Source organism: Orycteropus afer, unplaced genomic scaffold (genome assembly GCF_000298275.1).
Source record: "Orycteropus afer afer isolate SDZICR_OR568_19922 unplaced genomic scaffold, OryAfe1.0 scaffold00164, whole genome shotgun sequence".
Taxonomy (NCBI): Eukaryota; Metazoa; Chordata; class Mammalia; order Tubulidentata; family Orycteropodidae; genus Orycteropus; species Orycteropus afer.
Window position 1 is genome coordinate 4,433,640 of NW_006921751.1, and position 13,781 is coordinate 4,447,420.

Sequence of the window (13,781 nt, forward strand, 5' to 3'; positions counted from 1 at the left end):
AGGCAGCATGTCTGGCCTTGTAGGAATAGGCCTTGGGTTACTGCTGGTAATCCTGTCTTCCTCTTGTAGGGTTAGAGGAGGTCAGAAGATGTGGCCTCCTTGCTGTTTTTGCAATACTGAAGGCTGTAGTCTTTGATATTCATCAGTAAGTGCTTCAAGTCTTCCCCACTTTTAGCAAGCAAGGTGGTGTCATCTGCATATCACAGGTTATTAACAAATCATTCCCCAATCCTGATGCAGTGATCTTCATATAGTCCAGCTTCTTGGATTATTTGCTCAGCATACACATTGAGTAAGTATGGGAAAAGGATAAAACCCTGATACACACTTTTCCTGATTTTAAACTAAGCAGTACCTCTTGTTCTGTTTGAACAATCACCTCTTGGTCTATGTACAGGTTCTTAATGAGCACTATTAAGTATTCTGGCATTCCCATTCTTCACAATGTTCTCCATAATGTGTTATGATGAACACAGTCAAATGCCTTTGCGCAGTCGATAAAACACAGGTAAACATCCATCATATATTTTTTGCTGTCAGCCAAGATCCATCTGACATCAGCAATTACATCTTTAGTTCCTTATCCTCTTCTACATCTGGCCTGAATTTCTGGCAGTTCCCTGTCTATGTACTGCTGCAATAGTTTTTAAATTATTTTCAGCAAAATTTTACTTGCAAGTGATATTAAAGATATGGTTCAATAATTTCTATGTTCTTTTGGATTACTTTTCTTTGGAATGGGCACAAATATTGATTTCTTCCAGTTGGTTGACCAGATAGTTGCCGTCCAAATTTCTGGGTATAAAGGAGTGAGCACTTGCAGTGTTGTAACTGTTTGCTGAAACATCTCAATGGGTTATCTGTCAATTCCTGGAGACTTGTTTTTCATCAATTCCTTCAATGCAACTTGGACTTCTTCCTTCATGATGTCAGTTCATGACCATATGCTACCTCCTGAAATGGCTAAATTCCAACCAATTCTTTTTGGTACAATGACACTGTGTACTCCTTCCATCTTCTTTTGATGCTTCCTGCACCATTAAATATTTTGCCCATAAAATCTTTCTATATTGCAACTCAAGGCTTCAATTTTTTTCTTCCGTTCTTTCAGCTTGAGAAACGCCAAGTGCATTCTTCCCTTTTGGTTTTCTAACTACAGATCTTTGCACATTTCATTATAATACTTTACTTTGTTTTCATGAACTGCCCTTTAAAATCTTCTGTTGAGCTCTTTTATTTTGTCATTTCTTCCATTTGCTTCAGCTACTCTCCATTCATGAGCAATTTTCAGAGTCCCTTCTAACATCCATTTTGGTCTTTTCTTCCTTTCCTGTCTTTTTAATGACCATTTGCTTTCTTTATGTATGTATTTGATGTCATCTCACAAGTTTCCTCGTCTTTGGGGTTCAATGCACCAAATCTGTTCTTCATATGGTCTCCAAATTCAAGTGGGATATACTCAAGGTTGTATTTTGGCTCTAGTGGACTTGTTTTAATTTTCTTTAGCTTCAAGTTGAACTTGAGTAGGAGCAACTGATAGTTTGCTCCATAGTCCCTGGCTTTGTCTTGACAAAAAGATACTGAACTTCTCCATTGCCTCTTTCCATAGATGTAGTTGGTTTGATTCCTCTGTAGTCCATCTGTCAAGGTCCATGTGTACAGTCACCATTTATGTTGTTGAAAAAAGATATTTGCAATGAGTAAGTCACTGGTTGGTCTTGGAAAATTCTATCATGTGATCTCTGGCATCAATCATTTCTGTCACCAAGACCATATTTTCTAACTACTAATGATTCTTCTTTGTCTCCGACTTTCACATTCTTACCACCTCTAATTATCAATACACCTTGATTGCATGTTTGGTCAATTCCAGACCACAGAAATTGGTAAAAATTCAATTTCTTCATATTTGGCTTTAATGATTGGTGGGTGGGTAAATTTGAATAATAGTATTATTAATGGGTCTTCCTTGCAGGCATTATGGATATTATCCTAACAATGACAGCAATGTACTTCAGGACGGATCTTGAAATGTTCTTCTTGACGATGTGATACCATTCCTCTTCAAACTGTCATGCCTGGCATAGAAGATCATATGGTTGTCTGATTCAAAATGGCCAATACCAGTCCATTTCAGCTAATGCCTAGGATATTGATCTTTATGCATTCCCTTTAATTTTTGACAATTTTCAATTTGCCTAGATTCATACTTTACACAGTCCAATTGTTAATGGATGTTTGCAGGTGCTTCTTCTCATTTTAAGTCATGCTCCAGCAGCAAATTAAGGTCCCAAAAGTTTTATTCCATCCATGTCATTAAGGCAGACTCTACTTTGAGGAGGCAGCTTTTCCCTAGTTGTATTCTGAGTGCTTTCAAATCTGAGGTGTTCATCTTCCAGCACTGCATCAGACAGTGTTTCACTGCTATTTGTAACATTTTCAGGACCAATTTTTTCCAGAAGAGGACCGACACATCCTTCTTCATACTTTGCCTTAGTCTAGAAGCTCCACTGAAACTTGTCCACCATGAGTGACTCTGCTGCTATTTGAAATAGCTTCTACCATTGCAGCAACACACAAGCCAACATAGTAGGACAAACTGACAGATGAGCAGTGCAAGAGAGGAGTAGGTATAATGTAACTAAGAATTGCTAATGAAAAAAAAAAAATTCTATAAAGTCATTGTAATAAGCTTAATTTGGCTATTCTAATAAATCCTTTTCTTTCATGTAGGTGTGACTCACCTTTGTATATCTGAAATACAGTCATGCTTCTCTAGTTAGCATAACAACTCTATAAGTGAAATTTCAGTCTTCTGACAGTTCATTATAAAACTACAAACACCATAAAGTAGCTGACTAAGCAACAAATCATTGGAGTTATTTGATTTTTCATCACTAGATGATCCATTTAAATGGCATTCTGCAGTTTTGCTGTTGTTGTTGTTGTTAATAGCAGCTTTACTGAGATACAATTCACCTACCATAAAATACACTCTTTTAAAGTAAACAATTCAGGAGCTCTGGTAGAGTAGTGAGTAAGGCATTTAGCTGCTAACCAGGTCGGCAGTTCAAACCCATGTGAAGAAGATGAAGCAACCTTCTTCCATAAAAACTTACAACCTTGGAAACTCAATGGGGGTCACTATGAGTTGCAATAGACTCAATGGCAGTTGGTTTGGTTTTCCCTCCCTCTCCTCCCAACCTCTGGCAATGACTAATCTACTTTCTGTCTCTGTGGGTTTGCCTATGCTAGAAATTTTATATAAATGGAATCAGATATTATGTGGCCTTTTGTATTTGGCTTCTTTCACTTCATATAATGTTTTCAAGTTTCATCCATGATGTAGCATATATTAGTACTTCATTCCTTTCCATTGGCTCAGTAAAATTCCATTATATGGATAGGCCACATTTTCTTTATTCATGTATCAAGTGATTGACATTTGGTTCATTTCCACTTTTGGGTTACTGTGAATAATGCCCCTGTAAACATTTTATACAAGTTTTTATGTGAACATATATTTTCAGTTCTCTTGGAAATATACCTAGGAATGGAAGACCCACGGTCATGTGGTCATTCTATGTCTACCTTACTGAAAACTAGCTGTTTTGAAAAAGCAGTTCTACTATTTTTCATTCCCACCAGCAATGTATGAGGGTTCCAATTTGACCACATCAGTACTGACACTTATTACTGCTGGATGAACCCCTGAAACTACTGCCCTGATATCTTTAAACCTTAAACCAAAAATATCCCCTTAAGTCTTCTTAAACCAAATAATAGTTTAGCTTAACTAGTAAAAAAAAAAAAAAAAAAAAAAAAAACTCTGCCTTGAATATTGTGTTCTTTTAAGAATTATTTATATGGGACCACGTGGACAACAGCAACTTGAAAGATTAGACAGGAACTTTAGGGAGCAGTGAATTAACATTAACAGAGGAGGAATAACTCACATTAACAGAGAAGACATGCAAATTTCCAAAAAATGGAAAGCAAATGGAAGTGTGTGGATAGATGAAACAGATGAGGAAGTCACAGCCAGAAAAAGCTCAAGAGGAGATACAGTCGAGGGGCAGACGCTGGCATCACCTCCAGAGCACTAGGCCTGGAGTCAGCAGAAAAGATAGCAAGACCGAATACGAGGAATTGAGACAAGGTTAAATGAAAGTCTGGCTCCAGACAACTATTTATATCCTACATCCCATTCTACTCCTCCCTACCCTTTCCTTCAGCCTTGAATAGGCAGCTTGATAGAAAAATAAATTTTTAACCTGAGAACACTTCTCTTTAAAAATGGATTGTTTTTTTCCCCAAACAAACAAAAAACCCGCTTGAACTTGAACTGCATGGAAAAATAAGTCTACTCTGGTGAATGATGGGACTCCCAGAATAAGGTCTTCTTCATTCAGCATTCAAGTGCCTCCTGCCTCAGTAGAGCATTTCCAGAACAATCATCCTAAAGCAAAGCCTGCCAGTCAACACACGTCAATGAAGTCAAATGAGCACAGTTGGTCTTCCTATTCATCTATACATGGGAGACAAAAAAAAAAAAAAAAAACCCACACATAGAACAGCACTGCAAGCCCACATAATCTAAGAAAATCATTGTAGTCACCTCATAGTGCCTAAGGCATTTGACTGCTAACCAGGAGACTGCTAACCCACCAGCCACTCTGCAGAAGGAAGACTTGGCAATCTACTTCCATAAAGATTTATTGCCTTGGAAACCCAAAGAGGGTCGCTATGAGTTGGAATCAACTCAATGTCAGTGAGTTTGTTTTTCTGGTTTTTCTTAAGCTTTCAAACTTAAGAAGAAAATCATTAGCACAAGAATTGAGGGACAAGATAAACAGACAAAGCTGACCCCAGAGGAAGTGAGATAATTCAAGATATAAAAGAGAAATTTTAAATGGTAGGTAGCCCTCTCTTTTCAGACTGTGATTTTTCTAAATGTTTATCTTTATCACTTTATTATTTGTATATTACTTTTAGATTGCTATTAACAAGTGCCATCAAGTCAGAGAGATGGCTATTGCAAAAGTGTTCCAAGCTTCCATTTAGAGTATAATTAGAGGTACATGAGGAGACCCTGGCTGGGAAAAATGATTAATGCATTTGGCTGCTAACTAAAAGGTTAGAGATTTGAGTTCATCCCAAGCCACCACAAAACAAAGAGCTGGTAATTCACTTCCAAAATATTACCCATTGAAAACAGTTCCACTCTGACACACATGGGGTCACCATGAGTTAGAATCAACTCAACTGGCAACTGATTTTTTTTTAGAAGTATATTAATTATTTGTTGTTGTTGTTATGTGCCATCGAGTTGGCCCAACTCATAGCGACCCCTCCTTGGGTTTCCAAGGCAGTATCACTACGGAAGTAGATTGCCCCATTTTCCTTCCAAGGAGTGGCTGGTGGGGTTGAACCGCCAGCCTTCTGGTTAGCTGTCAAGTGCCTTAGGCACTACGCTACCAGAGCTCCATATTAATTATAAGAAATAAAATTTTCTTTCAACAAAAACACAATAAAATAATAATAATAAAAAGAAATAAAAATGTCTTTTTAAAAAGAACCCTACAATTTATATTGTAAACACACAGGCATATTTCAGTGATAATTATAAGAAAAACTGAATCTGCAACTAAAACTTAATCTCTGCAATATTAGTTTCTATTAAATAACAATCTCTTAAACAGACAGGAGGATTAGGAGAATACAGTGCAGTGGTATCCTAAGATTAAAAAGACTTTTTAAACCTTGAAAACATGTTAAGTGTAAAACACCAATAGGAAGACCACATACTGTATAAGTCCAAACATATGAAATGCTCAGAACAGGAAAATCCATCAAGACAGAAAAGCTTACTGGTTGCCAGGGCCTGAGAGACAGGGGGGCATGGAGAGTGACTGCTAATGGGTATGAAGTTTCTTTTTGGAATGATGAAAATGTTCTAGAATTACAATGATGTCAAAACTCTGTGAATATACTACTAAGTATCACTGAATTGTACACTTTTAGGGTTGGTGAATAATAAGCTGTTTTAATAAAAGACTTTTCAGGAAAAGAAGATATGGTTCCAAACCAATGTCTGGCAAAGCTTATATAGGAAAATCTTATTAATCTCTTTCACAAATGACGGACCTATCTTAGGGAAAAGCCTACGCCAGGAATTGTCTTATTCTAAATAGGCAAGAAATCTTTCTGGTAATTCTGAACAAAGCTTTTCAAATGATCAAAAACTGTTAAACTTTCCAAAATTTCTGGTTGTATTTTCTTAATAAATTTCCTCATTGAAATAGTTTTCTGTAATTTAAGTGCTTAGCATATAGTAAACACAGTTAAAATGTTTTAACAAATATTTCTTATAACAAAAAAGAATTTAGTTGGAACATTCACATTCTGAGATCATACATTTAAAACCTTATTAAGCATTCTTAAAATGTTTCTGGGATGTGGAACCCTTCTTATGGATACTCATGTATTCTGTTTCCCACAAGGACAATTTTTTTCTTTAATTCACCAAACTTTCGGAATTTAAACAACAGATTTAAAGTGCGTACAACCAACAATTAAAAACACTTCTTAAAGTTACTTATTAGGAAGAAATTTTAGCACTATTAGATATAGTGCTCCTCACAGAAGAAATGATGCAAAGTGAAAAATTTACTAAACTTTTGGAATTTAAACACCACATCTAAAGTGCATACAATGAACAATTAAAAACATTTCTTAAAGCTACTAATTAGAAAGAAACTTTAGCACTATTAGATATAGTGTTCCTCACAGAAGAAATGATGCAAAGTGAACAGGAATTCCTCTGCTCACAAACCACCTTGGACATCACAGAAGAGAGAGATAAACATGTCTATATCTAAATAGTGAAAGAGTAAATAATGTTCCCATGGAAAAAACGGATATATTCTATCTATTGGAAACTTCTAATAGCAAAAAATATAAGGAAAAATGCAAACAATTCAGGAGATGATTTTATAAACAATGACTAAACTATACAGATAGAGGGAAAAAAAAATTTGAGAGGATAGAAGATGATGGATCACTATTGCTTTGAAAAAGGCAGAATCAAGGCTTAGGGTACATGGTATCAGAATATCTGAAGATTTTCACCCTACAGGACAAATTCACACACATTATAGATTCATGGTACTATTTACATGAAAAAAGGGCAATATCTAATACCTAAAATCTACCTTAAAGACAAAAATATTCTCCGATAAAACTGTCCATATGCAATTTCTAAAGTTGGTTTCAGTAAAAAACAAAGCAAAAAAATGTAAATAAGATGACTATTTTGCAAGCATCCTCTCTTTGGGTACAAAATATAAATCAGTAGAAAACAATTTACACATAAACTTATAATTGAGTGATCAATACTATTTACACATTAGTGTATTTATTATCTAGCCCATTTTGCTCTGCCTATATACTTATATGGAGACCAGTGGTGGTACAATGGTTAAAGCTTTCAGCTGCTAACCAAAACGTCAGCAGTTTGAACCCACTAGTCGCTCCAGAGGAGAGAGATGAAGTGGTCTGCTTCCAGCCTTAGAAATCCTATGCAGCAATTCTACTCTGCCCTATAGGGTCACTATGAGTTGGCATTGACTTGATGGCAGTGGGTTTGGTATTTTGGATACATACTTATATAATGCACCACATATGTGTTTCTTTTTTCTTTTTTTACAAAATTATAATCATACTCTATATAAAGCTTTATATCTCACTCTTTTCACTTAACATACATACTTTGCTATGTTATTAAAAATTACTGAAAACATGTTTATGGTTGTATAATGTTTCAAATTATGAATGTACCATAATTTGGTATTAGACTGTTGACAGTTTTTCATTATTATTAAAACCCCACAGTGCAAGCAACAAAAGATAAAATATTCAAATTCATCAAAATTAAAATAGAACTTTATCAAAATTAAATATTTTTGTGAATCAAAGGGCTTTATCAACAAAGGGAACAGGCAATCTACAAAATGAGTGGAGATATTTGGGAACAATATCTGTGATAAGGGTTTAATATCTAGACCACATAAAGAACTACCACAACTCAAAAAAAAATCCCAATTAAAAAATGGGCAAAGTACACAAATAGATATTTCACCAAAGAAGATATACCAATGCCCAAAAAAGCACATGAAAAGATGTTCAACATCATTAGTCATTTCCCAAAAAATCCACTGCCATCAAGTCGATTCTGACTCATAGCAACCCTGTAGAACAGAGTAGAACTGCATGATAAAGTTTCCAAGGCTGCAATCTTGGAAGCAGATAGTCACATCTTTCTCCCATGGAATATCTGGTGGGTTTGAACCATCAATCTTTTGGGTAGCACACACTTTAACCACTGTACAAGCAAAGCTCTGTTTTCTTTTGTCATTGTGTTGCTGTTAGGTATCACTGAGTTGGCTCCAACTCAGCAACTGTACGTACAACAGAATGAAACACTGCCCAGCCCTGTGCCAGCCTCACAATCCTACAATGCTTGAGTCCAGCAGTGCAACAACTGTGTCAATCCATCCCGTTGGGAGTCTTCCTCTTTTCTGCTGACCCTCTACTTTACCAAGCACAATATCCTTCTCCAGGGAACGGTCCCTTCTGACCACATGACCAAAGCAGGTGAGATGAAGTCTGGCCATTCTGGCTTCTAAGGAGCATTCCAGCTATACTTCCAGCATAGAAGTGCTCATTCTTCTCACAGTCCATGATATTTTCAGCATTCTTCACCAGTACCCCAATCAGAAGCATCAACTCTTCTTTGGTCTTCCTTATATAATGTACCACATAATGCAACATATGCGTGTTGTCCAGCTTTCACATGCATATGTGGTAACTGAAAGTACCATGGTTTGGCTCAGGTGCACCTTAGTCTTCAAAGAGATCTCTTTTTTCTTCAGCACTTTAAAGAGGTTTTTTTGTAGTTCATTTGCTCAGTGCGATGCAATTTCTGATTTCTTGACTGCTGCTTCCGTGGGTGTTGAGTGTGCATCCAAGTAAAACGAAATCCCTGACAACTTCAATCTTTTCTCCATTTATTGTGATGTTGCTTATTGATCCAGTTGGAGGATTTTTGTTTTCTTCATGTTGAGGTGTAATCCATACTGAGGACTCTAGTCTTTTATCTTCCACAGTAAATGCTTCAAGTCATCTTCACTTTCAACACGCAAGAGTGTGTCATCTGCATATTGCAGGTTGTTAATAAGTCTTCCTCCAATCCTGATGCCACATTCTTCATCATCCAGCTTCTCTGATTATTTGGTCAGCATACAGATTAAGTAAGTACAGAGAAAGGATACAATCCTGACACACACCATTCCTGATTGTAAACCATGATATATCCCCTTATTTATTCTGTTCGAATGACAGCCTCTTAAGTCTATGTACAGGTTCTTCATGAGCATAATTGAGTGTTTTGCATTGCCATTCTTTGCAATGTTATCCATAATTTATTATGATCCACACAGTCAAATGCCTTGGTATAGTCAATGAAGCACAGGTATAATTTTTCTGGTATTCTTTGCTTTCAGCCAAGATCCATCTGATACCAGCAATGATATCCCTTGTTCCATGTCCTCTTCTGAATCCAGCTTGAATTTCTGGCTATTCCCTGTCAACAGATTGCTGTAACCATTTTTGAATTATCTTCAGCAAAATTTTACTTGCATGTGATATTAATGACACTGTTCAATAATTTCCACATCCTGTTGGATCACCTGTCTTTGGAATGGGCATATATATTGATTTCTTCCAATTGGTTGGCTAGGTAGCAGTCTTCCAAATTTCTTGGCATAAACAAGTAAGCACCTCCAGTGCTTCATCTATTGTTGAAACATGTCAATGGGGATTCTGTCAATTCCTGAAGTTGTCTTATTCATCAATTCCCTCAATACAGCTTGGACTTCTTCCTTCAATTTCATTGATTCTTGATCATATGCTACCTCCTGAAATGGCTGAACACTGACCAGTCTTTTTGGTACGGTGACTCTGTGTATTCCTTCCATCTTCTTTTGATACTTCTTCCATCATTCAATATTTTGCCCTGAGAATCCTTCAATATTGTAACTCGAGGCTTGAATTTTCTCATCAGTTCTTTAAGCTTGAGAAAGGCTGAGCATGTTCCTTCCTTTTGGTTTTCTAACTCCAGATTTTTGCACATTTCATTATAATAATATACTTTGTCTTTTCGAGCTGCCCTTTGAAATCTTCTGTTCAGCTCTTTTATTTCAGCATTTCTTGCATTTGCTTTAAATACTCTCCATTGAACAGCAAGTTTCAGAGTCTCTTCTGACATCCATTTTGGTTTTTCCTTTCCTGTCTTTTTAATGAACATTTGGTTTCTTCATGGATGATGTTCTTGATGTCATCCCACAATTCACCTCGTCTTCAGTCACTGGGGTTCAAGTCAAATCAATGCTTCATATGGTCTCTAAATTCAGGTGGGATATACTCAAGGTCATATTTTGGCTCTGTTTTAAATTTCTTCTGCTTCAACTTGAACTTGAGTAGGAGCAACTGATAGCCTGATCCACAGTCAACCCCTGGCCTTGTTCTGACTGATGATATTGAGCTTCTCCATTGCCGCTTTCCACAGATATAGCAGATTTGATTCCTATGTATTCCATCTGTCAAGGTCCATGTGTATAGTCACCGTTTATATTACTGGAAAAAGGTATTTGCAATGAGTAAGTCATCGGTCTTGAAAAATTCTATCATGTGATCTCTGGCATCATTTCTATGACCAACACCCTATTTTCCAACTACAGACGATTCTTCTTTAGTTTCAACTTTTGCATTCCAATCACCCGTAATAATTAATATATCTTGATTTCATGTTTGGTCAGTTTCAGATTGTAGAAGTTGGTAAAAAAAAAAAATCTTCAATTTATTCATCTTTGGCTTTGGCGGTTGGTGCATAAATTTGAATAATAGTAATATTAACTAGTTTTCCTTTTAGTGTATGGATATTATCCTATCACTGACAGCATTATACTTCAGGATAGAGCTTGAAATTATTTTTGTTGATGAATACAATGTCATTCCTCTCATCATTCCCAGCATAGTATACCAAATGGCCAATACCAGTCCATTTCAACTCACTAATGCCTAGGATATTGATCTTTATGCATTCCATTTCATTTTTGACAACTTCTAATTTTCCTAGATTCATATTTCATGCATTTCATGTTCCAATTATTAATGAATGCTTGCACCTGTCTCTTCCCATGCACCAACAGCAAATGAAGGTCCCAAAAGCTTTACTCTATCCATATCTTTAAGGCCTACTCTACTGTGAGGAGGCAGCTCCTCCATAGCCATAATTTGAGTGTCTTCCAACCTAACAGGATTATCTTCTGGCACTATATCAATATTTCACAGCTATTCATAAAATTTTCCAGTAACATACCAGTGTTTCACTGCTATTCATAAGGTTTTCAGTAGTCATTTTTTCCCAAAGTGGATACCCTCATCCTTCTTCCCAGTCTGTCTGAGTCTGGAAGCTCTGCTAAAATCTGTCTACCATGGATGACCCTGATGATATTTCAAATACTGGTGGCATAGCCACCAGCCTGATAACAACACACAAGCCACCACAGTACGATAAACTGACAGACAAGTGGTAGACTAGTTATTAGGGAAATGCAAATCAAAATCACATGAGATACCACTAAAAAAAAAAAAAACACTGCCGTCAAGTCGGATCCAACTCATAATGGCCCCTCCTTGGGTTTCTGAGGCGGTAGCACTACAGAAGTAGATTGCCCAACCTTCCTTCCGAGGAGTGGCTGGTGGGTTTGAACTGCCAGCCTTCTAGTTAGCAGTCAAATGCCTTAGGCACTATGCCATCAGAGCTCCCTTACCCACTAGGATGGCTATTATCAGAAAATTGGAAAACAACATGTGTTGGTGTGCAAGTGGAAAAACTGAAACCTTCATCCACTGCTGCTGGATTATAAAATGGTGAAGTGTCTGTGCAAAACAGTTTGGCACTTCCACAAAAAGTTAAGCATAGAATTACTATATGATCCAGTAATTCCACTCCTACATATATACCCAAGAATTGAAAGCAGGGATGCAAACAGACACTTGTACACAAATGTTCACTGAAATACTACTTAAAAAAGGAGAAACAACCCAAGTGTCTATCAACAGATGAATGGCTAAACAAACTGAGGTACATGTATAAATGAAATATTATTCAGCCATAAAGCAAAATGAAGCTCTGATACAAGTTTTGACATCGAAGAACCTTGAAAATATTCTGCTGAGTGAAATATGCCAGACATAGAAGGACAAATATTGCATGATCTCACTTATTTAAAATACCTAAAATAGGCAAATACATAGTGACCACAGTTTATTAGTGGTTACCAGTGACAGATGGGAGGGGGAAATAGGGAGGTACTGATTAAAAGGTACTGAATTTTTGTTGAGGGTGAAAAAATTTTGAAACAGTGGTGATGATTGCACATCACAGTGAACCAAATTAATATCATTGAATATATACATAAAAATAGTTGAAATGACAAATGTTTTGTTATATATATTTTATTACAACTAAATAAATTAAAAACAAGAAACAGTGAATATTTTTAAATATAAACTTTTAAATCTGATTATTTGTTAGAATAAATATCCAGCATTTATTACTTCTGAACTAAAGAATCTGTACACTTTTAAGACTCTTGATATAAGATGACAAACTGTTTTCCATAAACATACTGATTTATATGCCTCACTCATAATCTCTATAACTAGGCAAGGGCTCATCTAAAATATATGTTTATATGTCCACCTTCCTGAAGAGACTGTAAGTTTTTGTGGGCAGGAATAACTTATATTCATTTTTGTATTCCTGATATCTACCACATGGCTGACAAAAGTAAATGGCTACTGAATTGAATTACAGAATAATGCTAAAACTGCACTCCCCACCTGAAAAAGAAAGAGAAATCCTGATTAGGAATATATATGATCTACCTCTGCAGTTGAAGCAAAGGAATCAGATGATGCGATGCTCAAAGTATCTCGCAGGCCAAATTCATCTACATTCCTCTTCATGGTGATATCTGTGTCTTTATCTTAAAAGTAAAAGATGAAAAGTTCAGAAACTGATATTTAATATTCTATAGAGTTTATCTTTACCTCACTCTTTATTTAGACTCCTGGGATCTAAAAGGAAAGCAATACAAATTAATGGGATATAATCTAACAAGACTCTCAAAGTGTATTCATTGTTTAATTTATTCTGAAACACTGCCAAGCACAGGAGAAAGTGCTAAACAGCAAACTTTCATTTTTACTTAAAAAAGGATTAAAAATAATTTTTTATTTACAAATCTTTTGAGTATATAATAAGTTAGTAGATAATAACCAGAGTTGGATTATCTACCATATAAGGAAATGAGCAAATACTAGACTTACTTTAAAACAGAGCAATTACAAATGTGGCCTTGCCTAAATTGGAAGAATTGGTTAGGTTCATTCAAATCAGCTGCATTTATAACATAAAATGTGGTCTGACCAGTCACTTGTCATAAACTTACTGATTAAAACAATTCAAGAAGAAATTTATGAGTTCTTTAGGCTTTAAGACCTGCTTTAAGAAAAATGTAGAATCTGCAACACACCACGTAACATGGATGAATTTGGAAGACATTATGCTGAGTGAAATAAGTCAATCACAAAAGGACAAATATTGTATTAGTCTGTTATTGTAAAAGTTAAGGAAAGGTTTATCTATAGAA

At 35.9% G+C, this 13,781-nt stretch overlaps 1 protein-coding gene across 1 annotated transcript in view; it reads right to left on the reverse strand.

The window, feature by feature from the left end:
- Positions 1 to 13,781, reverse strand: part of MIGA1 (mitoguardin 1) — a 180,413-nt gene that overhangs the window by 38,151 nt on the left and 128,481 nt on the right. Inside the window, exon 7 of the mRNA XM_007946491.2 lies at positions 13,015 to 13,115. Within this exon, the coding sequence (XP_007944682.1) occupies positions 13,015 to 13,115 (101 nt within the window). The remainder of the gene's footprint in view (positions 1 to 13,014; positions 13,116 to 13,781) is intronic.